Genomic DNA, 20688 nt, shown 5'->3' on the forward strand with positions numbered 1-20688 from the left:
TTGTCCCCTTTAAATTCACACCAACACCTTTAAGATCAATGGTATGGTCCTTTTCTGCATCTGGGGATTACCATGGAGGAGAAGCTGGATATGAGTCAGCAGTGTGCCCTTTGCTAATTGGTGGCCACCNCTCCCAGAGCCAGGGAGAGAACCCAGGAGTCCTGGCTCCCAGCCCCCTCTCACTTCATTTCTTTCCAGCCATCCCCTCCCATCTCCCTCAAGACCCTGGCTGCCCCACTCCTCTACCCTCAGGTCCCCTCTCAGGGTGGCCTCAGGGCTGGGCATGGATGGTGACCACCCAACCCATCCTGTCCTTCCCCTCCCATCCCCCCATGGAGGTCAGAGGGGGCTCCAGGCCCATGAGGCTCTTACCCCGGCTGCAGGTCGGGGGGCGTGGGGATGGGTTTGTTGAATCCATCTCGTCCCACCAGCCAGTACGTGTCTTCTATGCCTTTGCCCTACGGCAAAGCAAAGAGAGAGAGACTGTGAACCCAGAGCTGGAGTGGCGGGGGCTGTGAGTCGGGAGTGTGGGGTACTGACAGAGCTGGGGGGCACAGGGCTGGGCTAGCAGGGATTGTGGGTTGGGAGTGTGGGGCATTGGCAGAGCTGGTGGGGGGCAGGGTTGGGCTGCGGGTCAGGAGTGAGGGGCACCGGCAGAGCTGGGGGGAGCCCAGGGCTGGGCTACCAGGGGCTGCAGATCAGGAGTGAGGGGCACCATTACCTTGAGCTCCGTCTTGCCCCGAACATCCAGTTTGAATCCCTCCTTCAGCGAATGCAGGATGGTGACCGTGCGGATGTTCACGTGGATCCGGTAAGCTGGGGGAAGCACCCAGGACATGTGTGGTGAGCATCCCTAATCCCCAAACAAAATCCCCACCCTCTGCTCTGTCCACACATACCCTGCCCCGCTCGTACAAACACCCTTGGATGCCACCCCAGGAGATTCTCTCCCGCCCTCCCTAGCACTGCCCCGGGCCCTGCCAGAGGACGAGGGGGGGACTCACGCAGGCCGGTGGACTCCATGCGGGAGGCGGTGTTGACGGTGTCCCCGAAGAGGCAGTACCGGGGCATGGTGAGCCCTACCACACCAGCCACGCAGGGCCCTGGGGGAGACAGGCCGGGAGATGGGTTACGGTGGGATGGACGGATGGACAGGCTACAGGGTGCAGCCCTGGGCGTGACTGACCCAGCGATGCTGCCTGAGATTGCAGAGAGCCTGAACCCATTGCTCTGATGAGGGGAGATGCCCCCTGCATCTCAGTGGGGAGTTATCTCTGAACCCCATTGCTCTAGGGGGGCCCAGCCAGTCCCAATCCAACAGGGAGGTTGTGGGGGGACCGCAGCTCTGCAGCCCTGATTCCCCACCACCACTCAGTCAAGTAAACCCCGGAGGAAGTACTGGGATCCCACTGCTGACACCAAAACCTCTCCATGGGTGGGGGTAGGGAGGGGTTCCTGGGCGGGAATGAAGGGCCCCATTATGCTACAACTCCAGATGGGGGCAAGCTGGGGCACGGGGGGCGGGGCAGAGAAATAAGGGGTACAGCCATCATGAAGTGGCGGAGGCAGACAGAGGGGGTGTGGCCATGGCTTGGGGAGGAGGCACGCAGATAGGGCAGGTCCATGGAGGATGGGGTGTGGCCATGGAGGAGAGGACGTGGCCAAGGCTCAGGGGGCACAGGGAGGGGGCATGGCCATGGCACTGTGTCCCTCCTGCCCGTGCCATACCGGAGTGCAGGCCGATGCGGATGCGGACGGGCACGTCAGGCATGTGGCGCATGCGGAAGGAGCCGACGGCGCTCAGGATGTCCAGCGACATATTGGCAATTTCGCCCGCGTGTCGGTTCCCGTTCCGATGGGGCAGCCCTGAGGCCACCATGTAGGCATCTCCGATGGTCTCCACCTGCCGGGGGGCGAGGTCAGAGAGGGAGCCCTGTCCTCACCCTGTGGGGCACTCCACCCTGGAGCACCTGAACTCCCCTGTCCCAGTCCCCCAAATCTCTGCTCCCACCCCCCCAGTATTGGGCTCCCCAAAACCCACCCCCAACCTCCACCTGCCCCTGGCTGGGCCTCCCATCCTTGCCCCTCTGATCCTGCTCCCCTGTGCTGCCAGCCACTGCTCCCCATTTTGGGGGCCCCCCAATCCCTGGTTCCTCCAATTACCACCCCCATGCTGGGGTCACCTGATCTTCCCTTCTATGATTGGACTCTGGATCCCTGCTCCCCCACAACCTCCACCTCCCTCAGGCTGCCCCCCCATCTTGGCCACCCCCAAGTCAGGGCCCCTGCCCCCCCAACCACTGCCCCCCATCTCGCGGGCCCCCATTCCCCTATGTCAAGATCTTCCCTGTGTCAATTCCCTGCCTCCCCCTCAGGCCAGGCCCTGCCCCACAGGCCAGGGGGGGCACCTTGTAGACATCGTGGGAGCCGATGATGGCATCGAAGAGGGTGTAGAGGTCATTGAGCAGGTCCACCACCTCGATGGGCTCACTCATGGCCGAGATGGTGGTGAAGCCCACGATGTCACTGAAGTAGAGTGTCACCTCCTCGAAGTACTCAGGCTCCACCGGAGTCCCCATCTTCAGCGCCTGTGCCACCGACCTGCATCACCAGGGGGCATCAGCGGGGCTGGGATGGACCCCGACCCCCCCCCACTGGTCACCCACCACCTCCCCAGAGCCTGCGCACCCAGCCCCCAGTCTCAGGTAGAACCTGGTGGCCGCATCATGCATTGTTTCTCGGTACCGCCAGCCTGGGGACTCAGGGAGTGTCCAGTTGGGTGCGGGCCAGCCTCTGGGAGGACTTGGGGGGCTGGCTGGTGTACAGGCCCTGCAAGCATGGCTGCATTGGCCTCATGAGTCTGTCCTGTATGGCTCTGGGTTCCCCACCCCTCTGCCTGGATGGCTCCAGGCTCCCTCCCCTCCAAGCTGGGACTCATGGTGGCAACATCTGGGTGAGCAGCTTGTCCGTCTTCTGCTTCTCGATCTCCAGCTCCTCCGTCCACTCCCGGATCAGGTCCTCCAGGTTGCTGGAGTACTGCTCCAGCATGGAGTCGATGATGTTGATCTTCCGGCCTTTGTTGATGTTCTTGAACTGCGGGGGCGGGGGGAGACATGAGAGGGACGGCTCCCACCGGGCACCAGTGCCCCTGCTCCCCCATCACTGCTGGCTCCGGCGCCTCCCATTGGCTCCAGCATCTCTGCTCCCTCTCTGGGCACCTGCTCCAGCATCCCCATTCCCTATCAACTCTGGTTCCAGCATCCCTGCTCCCCTAGGTACCGGCTCCAACATTGCTGGCACCCAAATGTCACCTGTTTCCAGCGTCCTAGCTCCCTGTTGGCTCAAGTATCTACGCTCCCCCGCCGCCCCAATCAGTTCTGCTTCTGGTGGGCAAGGCCAGCTCCGGTACCCTCCTTTCTGCCCCTTACCTACTGGGCTGGCTCATCCCCTGTGCCCCATCCCCCAAGGGACCAGGCCACCCACCCCGCTATCTGGTCAAAGATCTGGTCAATGGTCGGCCGCCGCTCAGGCTGCTCGCTCCAGCACTGCTTCATCAGCTGGATGCACTCCAGCGGGGCCTGGTCCACCGAGACCGAGGGACGGCACAGTGGGGGCGGCTTCTCCACCTTCCGGATGATCTCTGCCCATGAGAGGAGACCCATGGTCACCACAGGCTCCTGCCGCCTTNTCCGGATGATCTCTGCCCATGAGAGGAGACCCATGGTCACCACAGGCGCCTGCCACCCTGCTCTGCCTCCACCTACTGCCCACCTGAAGCTCGGGGGCAGCCCGGAGCTTGGATAGCAGGGGGATGCAGGTCGGGAATGAGGGGAACCGGCAGAGCTGGGGGGCAGGGCTGGGCTAGCAGGGGTTGCGGGTCAGGAGTGAGGGACACTGGCAGAGCTGGGGATTGCAGGGCTATGCTGGCAGGGGACTGCAGGTTGGGAGTGAGGGGCACCGGCAGAGCAGGGAGGCAGGAGCTGGAGGAGATGGGGGCACAGTCCCTCCCCCCGTACCATCAGCCGGCATGTCCAGCATGCAGTAGGGGGCACTGCGGCAGATCACCTCCTGCATGATGATGGAGATGCTGTAAACATCCCCACGGAAGGTGCCCTTGCGCTCTAGCGTCGGGTCCCGCAGCAGCTCCGGCGCCGTCCAGAACCGCTCTGGGGACAACAACAAAAAGGGCTGGCTCAGTCGCCTATAGCCCCCCCTCCCCTGGACACGACGACCCCTCCAGCCTGGCCCCCCTCCACCCACATGGGCCCCAGCTCTGTCCCCTTCCCCTGCCCAGACACTCCCCCGGGGCATCACCTTCAGGCCTGGGTGGGTCATGTGGGATCTTCTGGGCCTCCAGGAGCTCGTTGTAGCCGTGGTCCGTCACCTTCAGCACAAAGCGCCCATCCACCACGCAGTTCCGTGATTTCAGCCGTCCATGGACCACGTCCCGGTGATGGAGGTACTTCATCCCCTGCAGGAGGGAGGAGGGAGAGAGACGGGGATGAGTACAACTTTCCCCACCCCCGGCTGGTCCCCAGAGATGCCGACGGCACTGGGGTCCGTTCTGATTGAGTGACAGCCCTGATTGATCATGTGGGAGATCCAGTGGATCCCTCCAACCAAACCAGGGAGTTTGCTCCTCAGTTTATTTGGATCAGTAGGTCCCAGGGAATCTCTGGTCCTGATGCCAGGTCAAGTGAGTGGATCCCTCTGGCTGACCCAAGATTGAATGGATCTTATGTTCTTTGTGGGTGACTGGGCTCTGGTGCCTAAGTGATCCAGTGGATCCACCAGCTCGATCGATTAATTAGTCCAGTGGGTTTCCTCTCTGATCGATGCATTGAACCAGTAGGTCAACTGGATGCCCAATCTGCCCCCAGATTGGTCCGATAAATCCATCTGCCCCAGCCAGTTGATCTATCCAGTGGATTCCCTGACCAGATTTTTTGGCCCGTGTATCCCAGTGGGTCCCTGACCAGCACCTGGCTGATCCAGTAGATCCTTGTCATCACTAGATCTACTGACTGGGTTCCCTGGGTGTGCAACTGGATTCCCCTGCCCACCCCATCAGATCTGCCACGTATCAGTGGATCCTGGCCAGCTTGGTGATCCCTGAAAGTGGATCTCCCAGGCCTCTCTGCAGATCTGTCATCTGAACAGGATCCCCTCTGGGTGGTGATCTCTGAAAGTGGATCTATTTCCCCCACCCCCATTTGCGCATCTCTCCCAGCTGATACCCCATGTCCTTAAATTCACTCACCAGTGGATCCTCCGGTATCCTCCCCCACCAGGCCTGATTCCCGCCTCCTGCCCCAGACCCCAAGGCAGGATCCCAGCCCTGTCCCACCCCCTTCCTCCTGGCTGTACCTTGATGAGGTCGATGAGCAGGGAGGACTTGAACATCCAGTCGAGCTTCATGTCCTCGTTGCGGATGAGGTCTTCCAGGCTGCCGCGGGAGCAGTGCTCCGAGACAATGGCAAACACCCCGCAGTCATAGAAGAACCCGAGGAACAGGTTCACGTTCTCATGCCTGAGGTCCCGGAGCTGGAGGCAGGGGAGACAGGGAAAGCCAATGGCCAGGGAGGGGAATGCACAGGGTCTATCGCAGCCCCCCGGAGCAGCAGTGACATCCAGTGGCCAGGCAGGGGAATGCTCCCTGTGTCTCAGAGCAGCCATTACAGTGACATGCTCACTGCCGTTCTCACTCACCTTGCAGAAGCTGGTTTTGGTGGCCGGCTTGATCTCTGTGTGCTTTTCCCCCGGGAACTTCTTCAGCCAAACCCAGTCGCCCTAGGGGATGAGACAGAAGGGCAGTCCGGTAACCCCAGAGCCAGGCGAGTGGCGGATTCCCGCAGCCAGCCACACCAGGGCAGGGATCAAAACCAGCCAGATTTGTGACAAACAATAGCAGGTTTAGAAGCCAGCAACACTGCACCCCAGATCACACCACCCAGCTGACACCAGCATGGCCTCCAGGGGCATCCAGTGGTAGGGCAGGGAAAGCTGGTCTTCCCAATGGTGGAGAAGACAGCAGAGATGCTGCAAGCATGGGGATGGGAAGGGGAGCTGCCCACTGCATTTTCAGCACCAGGTCTTTGGTTCTTTATCCCTCACTGCATCAGGCTCTGGGCCCCCCATTCTAACCACCAGACCCCACTCCCCTCCCAGAGCCGGGGAGAGAACCCAGGAGTCATAACTCCCAGCCATTCCCCTTCTAACCACCAGGCACAAGGCTACTCATTGGTTAGTGCCAAAGCTTTAAAAAATGCATCCTCCTTTTTCACCTCCACCCCCTCCACCCCCGAGCAGAGATGGCACCTGACCCCGGGGGCTTGGGCTGGAGATGGGGATGGCAGAAGGGGGTTGAGTTGCTAGTTGCCCCTCCCAGCTGGCTAAGACCCACCATCAAAATCGCTGTATCCTGCAGCTGTGGCCTCATGCCTTCAGCCTTGGCTGGGGAAAGCCAGGCCCATGATTGCCCACCCCAGCCAGAAAGAGAACAAACCCTGTGTGAGCGGGCAGCCACTCAGCCAGCTATGGCACCATCCCACCAGTTGTTACAGGGGCTATGATTCATGGGGGGGCCAAGGTTTGCACCAGGCTAAGGTTTCCCTCTCACAACCCCTCATTTCACAGGCCTTTGTTGATCTCCCCCGAGTAGAGGCAGTAGGAAAATTCTCATCAAAAAAGTTTCTCATTGGCAGACACCGTTTGGGCCACACCAAAATTTTTGGCATCAATTCTGACAAAACTTCGTTCAAAAATTTGGGGAAGGGGCGAGGGGGGGATTGGAGTTCCAAAAGGGTGAAAAACGTCCGATTTGGGAGTGCAACGTTTGGGTGGGTTTTTTCCATTCTGAAATGACTTTTCATTACTCGACAGTCAAAGAGAATTCAAATCAACCATGGAAAAATTCAGATTGAGCTGAACAAAATGTTGGAATTCCTTGTGATAAGAGACTTCCAGCGGAAGCAAAATCTATTTCAGAATTGGGTTTCGCACAAAAAGACCTTGAAATTCTGAAATTTTGAAGGTTCAAAATGTCCCCCTCCCCAAAAATAAATTTTGTTGGATTTTTCCCCAGCAAAAAAGTCTCAAAAAATAAAATTGCAAGACAGAAAATCAATTTCTGACCAGCTCGATTCAAAACTCCCCGATTCACCAGAGCACTTTGGCATGGACTCAGCTTTGAAAGTCCCACTCGGATGGAAGTGTGACCAGAATCGGAGCAGAAAACACCAATCCTGCGTGGGGCAGATCCATTGATAGGATCGGGGCCTCAGGACCCGAAAGACCAGAGCTGATTTCGGAGGCGGGGGGAGGGGAGGGTGGTCAGTAGTATATGGCTCAATAGCATTCATCACCATGTATTTCTGACAGGTTTCCACGTCCCGTTTAGGGCTTATATCCTGCCTTCTGTCCCCTGTGTCGAAGTTTGGCGCTGTCGGCCATTTTGAAAAAAAAAGTTGATTCTTTTTTTAAACTTTAAGTTCTCTCACTCCATTCTTTCAACCTTTTTCTCTAAACAAACAAACAACTGTATCAAAGCACAAGCACACAACATACCCCCTATTCAAACATAAAAAAATTCAAATGGCCGATGGTGCCAAACTTCGATGCCAATGGTAAGAAAGCCCAAAATGTTAGAGCCAGGGTTCAAGGATCATGGGCCCCAGTGGGGGGGGTGTCATTGCAGGGTTTCAAAACCCTCCCATTCTTTATGGCTAAGTAACGGGTCATTGGGCTCAGCACAGGGAGAAATAGTGTCACATGCAGGCAGTCGGACACATCTAGCCTCCAACCCTGTGAACTTTCTCCTGGAGCTGCAAAACAGGATGGGGTGTCCTCTTCCCACAGTGTTTTTCTGCCAAGGATACCACATGGGGTAGATTTGAGGCTTCCAGTCAAAGAATAGATATAAAAACCTGGCACTTGGCATAGAAGGAGCAGGGCAATTTGGACAGCGGCAGTCAGAAATTCACCCATTGCCATCACCAGACTGGCCACTAGTGGGAAGCAAGGAGTCACCCCCAGTGTTCAGAGAGTCCCCCATGGGGAATTGTGGCTGGGAATCCCACTATTCCCACCTCGGAGCTGGGAAATCTCTGAGAGATTTGCCGGAGGCTAAAAGTTCAGCTCCTGGAGGTGCGGGGAGGAGAAACTCCACATTGTCACTCCCTGCCCAAACCCTGCTGCCTAGCGAGAGGAAATTGAATCAGCATTAAGGAGACCCCACTGGCTGATGGGTCAATAGGTGCTGAATGTGGGCTCATGAGGGTTGCAATGTTGGTGGCGTGAGCTCCTGGAGTGGAGATCATTATGGGAGGTTCACAGCCCAGATCTCGGTTGGGATCCGGGCATTGCCTGGCCCAACAGGGCCCTGATCTGGGTCTGGGTCCAGGCAGCGCCTGGCATGATGGACCCAGATCTCGGTCAGGATCCAGGCAGCGCCTGGCATGACAGGGCCTGGATCTGGGTCTGGGTCTGGGCAGCACCTGGCACAATAGGGCCCAGACCTCAATTGGGGTCTGGTCAACGCCCAGCATGACAGGACCCCGGTGAGCAGTAACTGGCCCCGTAACAACAATAGTAAGAAACACTCCCCCTTCCCCATAGTGTCCTCTACTGCGTGCTGTGTGCATTGCGGGGAGAAATTCTCGCTTTTTGTGCCATTAAAAAAAATCAAAATACACTCCCCTGGGAAGGGGGAGTCCCCCCCCTCCCGTGACAGGTGGATCCAATGGGCAGGCAATGCGGCCAATGAGGGAATTGGACCCAGGCCCAGTGGTGGCATTACCGACTCAACTCCAGGCGGTGGGGAATGGGGGGCGGCTAACGGGTGCCATAGCCGCTGCTTTCCCTCCTGTCCTTGGGAAAGGAGCAAAACCTGGGGGGAGGAAGGGAAGAAGCCAAGGGGGAGGATGCGGGAGCCCAAAGGCAGCACCTGGAACCTTTGGCCGCTTACCTGCACGGCTGCCACTAGCCCTTGGTTGTTAAACAAAAGGAGGAGGAAGGGGACGTGGCTGTTGCATTTTTGCTTCTCATCTCCCTAGGGATGGCAGGAAGCAGCTGTCAATCACGTGCCTGGCAGGGTGGGGGGGAGAGAGAAGCACGGGCAGGGGGTGCCCTGAATGCTGGGTGGAGGTGGAGGAGCAAGGGGGGATCCCGTTGGGCTGGGCAAAGGACGGGGTAGCTGGCACTGGGGGGAGGGTTCGCATGCCAGCAGGGCACTGGGAGGCAGTGGAGATGCACTGGGAGGATGACAGCTGGGGGGTGGGAAGCACAGATGTGCCAGAGGGGCTTGCATGGCCGGGGCCGTGGGCCGAGCCATCCCCAAGAGGCATGGAGGGAGTGAAGCCCAGGTGGATACTTACCCAGGGGGTATTTACCCAGGAAGGGGTATTTACCTGGGTGTCCTGGGGTATTTACCCAGTGGGGGACAATGCCTGGGGGTATTTACCTGGTAGGGGCACGCAGGGGGCAGTCCCCAAGGGGTATTTACCTGGTGGGAACACCTGGGGGCAGTGCCCAGGGGATATTTACCCGATGGGGGGGTCTGTGCCCTGGGGGCAGTGCCCAGGGGATATTTACCCGGTGGGGGATATGTGCCCTGGGGGCAGTGCCCAGGGGGTATTTACCCAGTGGAGAGGTCTGTGTCCTGGGGGCAGTGCCCAGAAGTATTTACCCAGTGGGGGGTCTGTGCCCTGGGGGAAGCATCCAAGGGGTATTTGCCCAGTGGGGGGGGCTGTGTCCTAGAGCCAGCACAGAGGGAGAGGGCACTGGAGAGGGGGTGCTGAGGGTCTGGGAGAAGGTTACCTCAGCGACAGCCACGTTGGTGTTGTCGGGGGCAGCTGCCAAGCTCTTGAAGCTCCTCATGTCGGAGACGCTCTTCCCCGCCAGGCTGGTGCGGCTGTCGTCCATCTTCTGTCAGGACAAGGGGGCAGAGCATTAGGCTGGCTCTAGGGGTGGAGGGGGGCTCTGACCTCCAACCTCTGATCCCAGATCCCTTCCACCCAATGAACTCCCATTGGCATCTCTGACCCCTGACCTGTAGGGTGTGCCCCTGTGAACCCCTTCAGGGAGCATGACCCCCAGTTGGCATCTCTGACCCCAGGCCCCCAGTCCTGAGGGAGTCTCTCCCTCTGACCCTGGGGGCACCACTGTCCAAAGTCCCTGACCCCTGAAGCATGTCTGTGACCCCAGGAAGCAAGTCTGATACCCCCAGCCTCTCTACCCACCACGGCTGTCCAACCTGACATCCAACCCTCCTCGTTAACCTCCTTCCACTTCACTCCACCATCCTGAACCCCTTCCTAAGACCCACTTCCCCAGCTCTGCCTCACACATCACCCTGGATGGCCCCTGCCTCCTTGGCCCCAGTGGGGTTCCCCCCTGCCATTCTTTGCCCCCCTGCTCTGCATCTTACTTTGTTGCTGCTCTGGGTGTGGATGAAGGTCAAGTCGTCCATGGTCAGAATGATCTTGTTGGGCCCCTTCATCAGCTGGGCGTGCAGGATCCGGCGCCTGCAGGGCGTGGAAATACAGAGACATGGGGAGCAAGCCCCAAAGTGTGGGGGGGCATTGCACCTTCCCCCAGACTGCTGGGAAAGGATGGGGGGAGCCCACCTTGGGAAATGGGGGGACCTCACTTGGGCTACCTCCCGTGCTGGGCACTCGGGCACAGAAACACCAGATGACCCCCCCCCCCAGGATTAATTAAAAGGGTGAGTCTATGGAGCTAGTAGGGCAGCAGGCATGAATGTGGGGCCTCCCCCAAGCAACCTCTGCCTGTCAGTCCCAAGAAAAGCCAGGAGACTGCACAGTTGTCAATACGGTCATTAGCCCATAGTTAGTGATAAGCAACAAGGATCCAATATGGCTACCAATTAAGTCATCAGACCATGGCAGGATGGGCTGGATCCAACATGGCCACCAGCACAGCCATGATCCCACAATGGGATGGGCCAGGGTCCAACATGGCCGTAAATGACACTATTAGTCCATAGCAGGAAGTTGCCCACTCCAGCTCTGCCGGGCGAGCTGCTCCCAGACTCACCTGATGTAGTAAGCAAGAATCGTTCCCCCAACAATCAAGCTGGAAACCAGGATGAACAGGAGCAGGATGAAGCTGGGGTCCACCCCTACAGGGGAGGGAGAGCAGGGGCGGGGTTAGCAATGGAAGGCGGGAGAGACTCCAGCTCCCCCACCCCCACTCAGGATGAGCCCTCCCTCTCCCCCTGAAACCCACACAGGGATGCCCCCATTTCTCCTGTCCCCCGCGATCCCCTACAAGGGGTTTCCTGTGTCTCAGCCCCCTTTTTTTCCCAGTTCCAAGACCCCCAAAAGTATTCTCCTCGTCTCCTTCAATCTCACCCATACGGACCCCTCCTCTTTCCCCCTTTCCCCTCAGCAGAACTCCTCTTCTTTCCCCTCCTCTGTCCCAAAAGGACACCCTATCACTCCCCACCACCCCACGGATGGAAGGAGGGCAGGGGAAGGGGATTCTCTGACTATTGGCCACATGCTCAAGTGGTCATGGGATAATTAAAGCTCCAGACCCGAGCAAGGACGTCCCAGGGCAACTGTCAGGCATCAAACTGGGCAAATCCATGACCAGCTGAGGAATTCCCGGCTGGCGCAGAGTAACCTGCTCCAAAAACACAGGCTCCAACCAAAGGAAATCTCCAGGAATAGGAGCAGTATAGGGTCTATGACACACAGGGGAGGGGGCTCTGTGCCCAGCCAATAAAGGTCAGCTCAAAGTAAAATAGCTAGTCCATTGCATTCTTAGTGCACAGCGGGAAATGCCAGGATCCAATATGGGCTCCAATGTATTAACAAGTCCACAACAGGAAGTGCCAGAATTCAACATTGCCACCAACAAAGTCCTTTGCCATGAACAGGAATTGAACAGAGACAGACAGTTTGATGCGTGTATGGAAATGGGTGGAAATGCGTGGGGATGCGTGATTGGACGGAGAGGTGGGTGGATGGACAGACAGATGGGTGGGTGTGGGGAGGGCGGGACAGACGGATGGATGGGTGAGTGAGTGAATGAATGGATGGACAGATAGGTGGGTGCACGTGGGGATGGGAGGATGGATGAACAGATGGGTAGATGTGCATGGGACAGATGGATGGATGGATGGGTGGACAGACAGATGGGGGGTGCATGGGGATGGATGGATGGACAGATGGATGCATGGATGGATGGGTGTGCATGCAGAGGGATGGATGGAGGGATGGATGGACAAACAGACTGGAGAGTGCATGTGGGGAGGGAGGTGGATGGACGGGTGGGTGCACGGGAGATGGATGGGAGGTTGTCGGGTGAATGCACATGGGGATAGATGGATAGACGGGTGGATGGACGGACAGACGGGTGGGTGGGTATACATGAGGATGGATGGGTGGCTGTGTGTGGGGATGGGTGGATGGACAGTTGGATGTGTGTGAAGATAGATGGGGTGGATGAGTGGATGGGTGTGCATGCAGAGGGATGGATGGACAGACGGATGGGTGGATGTACTTGAGAATGGATGGATAAAAGGACAGGTGGGTGCAGAGGTGGTTGGGAAGATGCACGTGGAGACAGATGGCTGGACGGATGGGGGATGGGTGCACGTGGGGACAGATGGCTGGACAGACAGACAGATGGCTGGAGACAGACAGATGGCTGGAAAGATGGACAGATGGGTGTGCATGGGGACGGACAGATGGCTGGACAGATGGGTAGGTGGGTGGGGGCGCATGGTGACAGATGGCTGGACGGACAGGCTCATGGGTGCCCGTGGGAATGGATGGGCGTACGGGTGCATGTGGGGACAGACGGTTGGATGAACGGGCAGAAGGTGGCGTGTGACATTATTGATATAACCTGTGACCATATAGATCATTGTTGCAACCACTGTTATATATTTGCAGCAAATATTGTACAAAGGTTGTCATGTAAGGTGTCTATGGAAAGGTTATAATTTGCTGATTATGATTATGCTATCTGTATGTGTGTAGCATTTTTGTAGTTGAAGTTATGAATATTGGCTATGTACTTGTATATCAATGTGTTTTGATTCTAAGTAGCCTCAGTGAAACATTTGGTCAGCTTCTTGAGAAAGGACTATTCTCAGTAAGTGCCCAATCAAGAAACACTTAACTGACAATGGACTTTGGGAGACACCAATCCACATCTGAGCTTTCCTGGGAACATTCAAACTAACATGTAAACAATGGCGTCAGCCTGCAAACTGAGTCATGCATGGACATGTGACTTGCCCATGTGACTCCAGGCTCCATCTTGCTGCTGTGATTGTCCACAGGACAGAGGATATAAAAGGCTGCTGCATCTCCTCCATCTGGTCTTCAATCCTGCTTCTTACCTCTGGAGGGACTTTGCTACAAACTGAAGCTCTGAACAAAGGACTGAATGACCCATCTCAGCTGTGGATGGACTCCAGATACTTGATTTGAACCTGCAGCTTATTCCATCATTGCTACAAGCCTGAGCCAAGAACTTTGCCATTACTGTATGTAATTGATTCCATTTAACCAATTCTAGCTCTCATCTATATCTTTTTCCTTTTATGAATAAACCTTTAGATTTTAGATTCTAAAGAACTGGCAACACCGTGATTTGTGGGTAAGATCTGACTTGTATATTGACCTAGGGCTTGGTCCTTTGGGATCAGGAGAATCTTTTTCTTTTACTGGGGTATTGGTTTTCAAAACCATTCATCCCCATAACGAGTGGCACTGGTGGTGATACTGGGAAACTGGAGTGTCTAAGGGAATTGCTTGGACTGTAACTGCCCTGCTTTAAGTGATTTGTCCTGAATTGGTACTCTCAGTTGGGTCCCACCAAAACGAGCATCATTACAGGGTTCATGGGGACAGATGGCTGAACGAACAGGTGGAAGGGGGCAGGTGGGGACAGATGGCTGGACGGACAGGTAAGTTGGTGCGTGTGGGTATGGATGGCTGAATGGATGAGGGGGTGGTGCACGTAAGAACAGATAGATGAACAGGGATAGATGGATAGATGGACAGGTGGATGGGTGCACATGGGGATGGATAGATGGACAGATGGGCAGATGAGTGCACATGGGGATGGACAGATAGAGGGACAGGCGGAAGGGGGTGCGTGGGGATGGATGGCTGGACAAATGGGCATGCGTGGGGACGAATGGCTGGATGGACAGACAGCCGATGGATGCGCGTGGGAATGGACGGCTGGACAGATTGCTGGAAGGGCGGGCGGGTGTGCCTCAGAATGGATGGCTGGATAGACGGGCAGACAGGTGCGCGTGGGGACGGATAGCTAGATGCACAGGTGGAAGGGTGCATGTAGGGAAGATTGGCTGGACGGACAGGTGGGTTGGTGTGCGTGGGAATGGATGGTTGGACGGACAGGCGGACAGTTGCGTGTGTTGACAGATGGCTGGACCAATGAGTGGCCAGGTGCGCATGTGGACAGATGGCTGGATGGACGGGCGTATGGGTTTGCATGGGGACAGATAGCTGGATGGATGGGTGGGAGTGGGGATGGATGGCAGGGCAGATGGGCAGACTGGTGCATGTGGGGACAGATGGAAAGACGGACAGGTGGATGGGTGCATAGGGATGGATGGTTGTATGGATGACCAGAGGGGTGCTCGTGGGGATGGATAGATGGACGGACAGGCAGATAGATGCATGAGGTGATGAATGGCTGGATGGACAAGGGGTGGCATGCGTAGGAACGGATAGATACACGGACGGGCGAGTGCACGTGGGGACGGATGGATAGACGGACAGGTGGATGGGTGCACATGGGGATGGATGGCAGGGCGGATGGGTGCACATGGGGACAAATGGCTGGAAGGACGGGTGGATGGGTGCGCATGGGGATGGATGGACAGATGGGTGGATGGGGGCCCGTGGGAATGGATGGTTGGATGGATGGACGGATGGGTGCACGTAGAGATGGATGGATAGACGGACGGGCGGATGGGTGCATGTGGGGATGGATGAATGGAAGGATGGGCAGATGGGCATAGGTGGGGATGGATAAACAGATGGGTGGATTGGTGCACATGGGGATGGATGGCTGGACGGACGGGCAGATGCTTGTGCATGGGGACGGATGGCTGGACGAAAGGTGCATGGGTGCACATGGAGATGGATAGCTGGATGGACTGTTGGATTGGGGTGCATGTGGATGAATGGCTGGACGGACAGGTGGATGGATGTGCGTGGGGATAGATGGCTGGAAGGATGGTTGGATGAGGGCAAGTGTGGATGAATGGCTGGAAGGACGGGCAGATGCTTGTGCATGGGGACAGATGGCTGGACAAAAAGCACATGGGTGCACATGGATAGCTGGATGGGCGGTTGGATTGGGGTGCATGGGGACGGATGGACGGATGGATGGGTGCATGTGGGGATGGCTGGATGGACGGGTGGACAGGCACACATGGGGATGGATGGATGGATGGATGGGTGTGCATGGGGACAGATGGATGGATGGATGGACGGATGTGTGCTCGTGGGAACGGATGGCTGGACAGAAGGATGGATGGGTGTACATAGGGAAGGATTGCTGGATGGACAGATGGATGGCTGCATGTAGGGAAGGATGACTGGATGGACAGGGGGATAGGTGTGCATGGGGACAGATGGCTGGATGGACAGGTGGATGGCTGCGCGTGGGGATGGACAGATAAACGGATGGGTGGATGGGTGCGCATGGGGATGGACGGATGGGCGGATAGGTGCATGCAGGGATGGACGGAGGGGTGGATGGGTGCGCGTCGGGACAGATGGCTGGACAGACAGATGGATGGGTGCATGTGTGGACAGATGGCTGGACAGACAGACAGATAGGTGAGCATGCACGGGGGTGGATATCCGGCTAGACAGAAAGACAGACCAGATGCGTACGGGGAGGAACACATCGGGAGGCCGGAAGATAGATGGCCAGACAGCGAGCGCTCACCCCCGGAACAGACGGACGTTGGGTCGAACCAGCAGCTCGAGTCGGAGCTGGGGCTGGCGCTGTGGGGCCAGTGGATGGCGTGCCCCATGTAGCGCAGCCCCTCGGGCCCCGTGGCCACGCTGTAGGTGGGCCAGAGACGGTTGCCTTTGCCATCTGTGTCAAGGATGATGTAGCTCACCATGGGGTCGCCGTCCTCATCGGCCGCCAGCGGCTGGCAGAAGCCATCCAGTTGGAAGTCGCGGGCATGCTCGGCGATGCTGGAGCCCATCACCCAGCGGCTGGCCTGACGAGTGCGCTCCACCGCCTTGGCCAGGTAGTAGATGGAGTTGTAGATGGTGCCGAAGAGCGGGTGCACCTGGGGGAGAAGGGGAGCGGGGTCAGAGGGAGCGAGGGCAGGTTGTAGGTCTTGGCACACATGCTCCAGCATCCCAACAGTGCTGTATCCTCATTGGCCACAGCTGGGCGCCAGTTGACTCCGCATTAGCCACGCCACTCCTTTCTACCTCCCTATTGGCCACAGCTGCACATCAGCCAACTTTCCTGCTTTCATTTTCCTGCTGTTTCCCCATTGGCCACGTGTGCACCTCCATTCCACCTCCCCATTGGCCACCCCTGTGCCCCTCCATCCCACCTCCCCAATGGCCATGGCTGGGTACCTCCATCTCACCTCCCCATTGGCCACCCGTGTGCACCTTCCGACTCTGCATTGGCCACAGCCATCTCTTTCTGTCTTGCCATTGGCCTCAGCTGTGCACCTACTGTATCCCTATCCTCCCCTCTTCTCATTGGCTCAAGGCCATAGCCATCTCGTGCCTCCATTGGCTCAACCCTCCCGCCTCCACATTGGCCATGGTCCCAAGACCCCCTACCTCTCCGCCCATCCCAGGGTCACGCCCAGCACCCTATGGCCTGTGCCCTCTGTGTCTGGTGCCCACCTGCATGGGGTCCAGGTGAGCCGGCAGCTCATGCGCCTGCTGGGCATCCTGGAAAGCCTCACGGAAGCCGCGCTCAGGGGCATCGATTGTGACGGTGAGCACGGAGTCATAGGCCAGCCGCAGCTTGGTGTTGTTACCCAGTACAGGGTAGGGAGTCCGGCGGTAGGGCAGGCTGTACATCAGCGCATCATAAGGGATGAAGACGAAGGTGCCATCCGTCATGCGCAGGTCCTCAGCCTTCTCCAACAGGAGGCGCTGCTCCTCCCCACCCAGCAGCACCGAGTGCATGCACATCACCACCACTGTGGGGAGCGGAGGGCATGGGGGACAAGGGGATATCAGGCGGAAGGGGAGGGGAGGAAGACACAACGGAAGGCTGAAAAGCACCCAAGTGAGAGCGGTGGGTGGGGCTGGCCCCCAGCCCTCCTCAGCTTGGGATCAGACTTCCCCTTGCACCAAGACATCGGGATTCCACCCATCACCCCACAGGGTCCTCTGACCACCCATCCCCGCACACTCCTCTATTCCCCCCATGCCTCTGTCTCTCCATCCATCCCCACACACCTCTCCATGTGTCCATCCATGCCCCACAGGCCCCATGCATCCATCCACCCCACACACCTCTCCGTCTGTCCATCCATCCATCCCCCACACACCTCTCCATGTGTCCATGTCTCCATGACCTCTCCTGAGGTCCCTTCCAACCCGGATATTCTATGATTCTATGTGTCCATCCATCCACCCCACGTGCCTCTCCATCTGCCCATCCATCCCCCCACACCTCTCCATCTGTCCATCCATTCATCCATCCCTCATACACGCCTCTCCGTCTGGCCATCCATCCCCCGCACACCTCTCCATGTGTCCATCCATCCCTCACAGGCCCCATCCATCCATCCACCACACATGCCTCTCCGTCTGTCCATCCATCCATCCCCCACACACCTCTCCGTCTGTTCATCCATCCATCTACCCCACACACAAACCTCTCCATGTATCCATCCATTCCCCACAGGCCCCATCCATCCACCCAACACACACACCTCTCCATCTGCCCATCCAACCATCCCCCCATGCCTCTCCATCTGTCCATCCATCCATTCCCACACACGCCTCTCGGTCTGTCCATCCATCCATCCATCCATCCATCCCCCCATGCCTCTCCGTCTGTCTGTTCATCCATCCACCCCACACACATACCTCTCCATCTATCCATCCATCCACCCCACACGCCTCTCCATCTGTCCATCCATCCATCCCCCCATGCCTCTCCATCTGTCCATCCATCCATCCATCCATCCCCCCACACACCTCTCTGTCTGTCCGTGCATCCATCTCCATACACTCCATTCTCTATCCATCCCTCCCCATGCCTCTCTATCCACCCACCCCCATACAAACGTTCTTATGAATTTATCTATCTATCGCCCCGCATCTCTCTGTACATCCATCCCCCTACACCCACATCCATCTTCTCTCTCTATCTAGGCACCCAGCCCCTGGTAAATTTATACATCTCCAGGCCTGAGGGCCAGTGGGACTGGCCAGAGCCCAGGAGACCTCACTGAGCCCTCCCACTGTTGAATCCGCAGCTTCCAGCTCAGCCAGCGTGTCCCCTTAGCCTTGAAAGTCTCCCAGTGATGGGGCATGATCCCTCCCTGGGGGCCCGTTCCCAACAGCTGATCCCCCTCCCAGGACAACATGGCCCCCTTAGTTCTTGTCTGAATTTGTCCAGTTTCAGCTCCCAGCCATTCCCGACCCAGGAATCCTGGCTCCTCTGCTCTAACCACTAGACCTCACGCCCCTCCTAGAGCCAGGTAGAGATCCCAGGAGTCCTGCCCCTCCCCTGCCAGCATACCTCTGACATTATCGGCCCTCTGCACCTTCCGCAGGGCATTCCGAGCCCCATCAGCCCCGGGCTCCATGGTGGTCACCACGCCCACGGGCAAGCCAAACTCACGCAGGGAGCTGGCCAGGCCCTGCCCCACCTCCACCCACAGGTCCTGCCGGGAGGTGACCACAGCCACGTGGGCCCAGCGGAAGAACTTGAGGACAGCGTAGAGGACGGACGAGGCCCGGGGCAGGGGCCGGGCAAAGGTGCCCCACCGCTCCACCTCAGCGTCCCCGTTCAGGCAGGCCCAGGAGAAGACAGGCTTGTTCCAGGCCCGGCCCAGCGGCCCGGCTGCCCCGCAGGCCCCTGGGTTGAGTGGCCCCACGAAGCCCGAGGCGTAACGCTCGGCGTTGACCAAGGCCACCAGCACCTGGCTGGTCTGGCACTCCTCGTTCAGCAGCACGTAGTCAAACCAGTAGCCCTGGTTCATGGTGGGGTCTCTGTTGAGCCGCCCAATGGCCAGCTGGGCAGCCACCTCGGGCAAGGCCTGGGCGAAGATGGGGTCACACGTCCAGGGCCCCATCACCCCCACCTTGAAGGTGGCCGGCTGGACCCAGGCGGGCCAGCCCAGGAGCAGGAGCCAGAGCAGGGGAGCCTGGGGCCGCCGTCGTCCCCACCTGGGGTGGTTGGAGAGGCGCAACAGGAACCTGTGGAAGCCAAACCAGGCGGGAGGCATGGCTCAAGGGAGCTGGGGGGGCGGCCACAATGTGGGGAGAGGGCGCCGGGCTCTTTAGCCCCTCGGGGGCCAGGCCCTGGAGGCTTGGGTGGAAAAGGGTCCGGCCACTGCGCCCGACATCACGGGAGGAGAGGTCGCTGCCGCCGGAGCTACGGGAAACAGTGCGCCTGGAAGAGAGAGGAGACAGGTGTCAGAATGAGAGACAGAAAGTGGGGGAGCTGGGAGCCAAGACTCCTGGGTTCTCTCCCCGGCTCTGGGAGGGGAGTGGGGACTAGTGTTTAGAGTGGGGGGGCTGGGAGCCAGGACTCCTGGGTTCTTTCCCCAGCTCTGGGAAGGGAGTGGGGGCTAGTGGTTAGAGCAGGGGGTGGGGCTGGGAGCCAGGATGCCTGGGTTCTCTCCCTGGCTCTGGGAGGAGAGTGAGGTGTACTGTACTGTCTTGCTACCCATCTTACTGCCAGGGGCAGTCCTCTTGTTGCCAGTGGCAACCACCTTACTTCCAGTAGTGGACTTCTTGCAGCTAGGACCACCCATCTTACGGCTGATGGAGACCATCTTGATGTCAACAGTGACCACAGCAGCTGTATTGCCAACAACGGCAGCCATATTATTAACAACAGTAGCCACCAGCCATATTGTCATGAATGGCAGCCATATTGCTAACAATGGTGGCCATATTCTTAACTTTGGTGGCCAATCCCCAAGGGACTGTGCATAAATCACACAACATTTAGTGGGTGGGTCCTGACTTTTGCAGGTTTGTTTCAGCATCGCAAAGCGTTACAAGGGGTGGGTGGCTCTTGAAAATCACCAGAAAAGCATGTTGCGTCATTTATGGCCAGCCCTGATAACATGTTGCTAACAACAGCGGCCACATTGTGAACTGTAGACATACTGTTAACAACGGCGGCCATATTTGTGAATAACAGCAGCTATATTCCCGACCTGCCAGCAATATGGCCACCAGAGGCGGACATAATGCTAACAATGGCAACCATCTTTCCAGTGCGCAGGTCCCACAGCCCGTACCAGCCCACCGTGACCTTCAAAGAGGCGTCCCTTGCCTTGACAGCAGGCAACCCCATCCCCCCATTCCTCTCGCCACACATGCATGGGGCCTTGCATGGCATGTTTCCACGGCAGGCCAAGGCAAAGGGTCACGGCGGGCGAGGACAGCTGTCCTGGCCTAAATCCACCTGATCTCATCAGCCTCGGCTGGT

At 58.0% G+C, this 20688-nt stretch overlaps 1 protein-coding gene across 1 annotated transcript; it reads right to left on the minus strand.

Annotated features, from left to right (window-relative positions):
• Nucleotides 1–368: 368 nt before the first annotated feature.
• Nucleotides 369–19544, minus strand: GUCY2D (guanylate cyclase 2D, retinal). The gene is made up of 18 exons (XM_034757064.1): nt 18763–19544; nt 16905–17206; nt 15970–16324; nt 11056–11140; nt 10427–10523; nt 9817–9924; nt 8966–9049; nt 5710–5790; nt 5368–5544; nt 4315–4471; nt 4017–4166; nt 3480–3640; nt 2939–3093; nt 2409–2601; nt 1729–1903; nt 1005–1103; nt 722–816; nt 369–458 (listed from the first exon to the last, which is right to left on the minus strand). The coding sequence occupies exons 1-18, from the start codon at nt 19469–19471 to the stop codon at nt 369–371; spliced, it is 3273 nt and encodes a 1090-aa protein (XP_034612955.1). The 5' UTR covers nt 19472–19544.
• Between the last annotated feature and the right edge of the window lie 1144 nt (nt 19545–20688).

This window comes from Trachemys scripta, chromosome 25 (genome assembly GCF_013100865.1).
Source record: "Trachemys scripta elegans isolate TJP31775 chromosome 25, CAS_Tse_1.0, whole genome shotgun sequence".
NCBI classification, from domain to species: Eukaryota; Metazoa; Chordata; order Testudines; family Emydidae; genus Trachemys; species Trachemys scripta.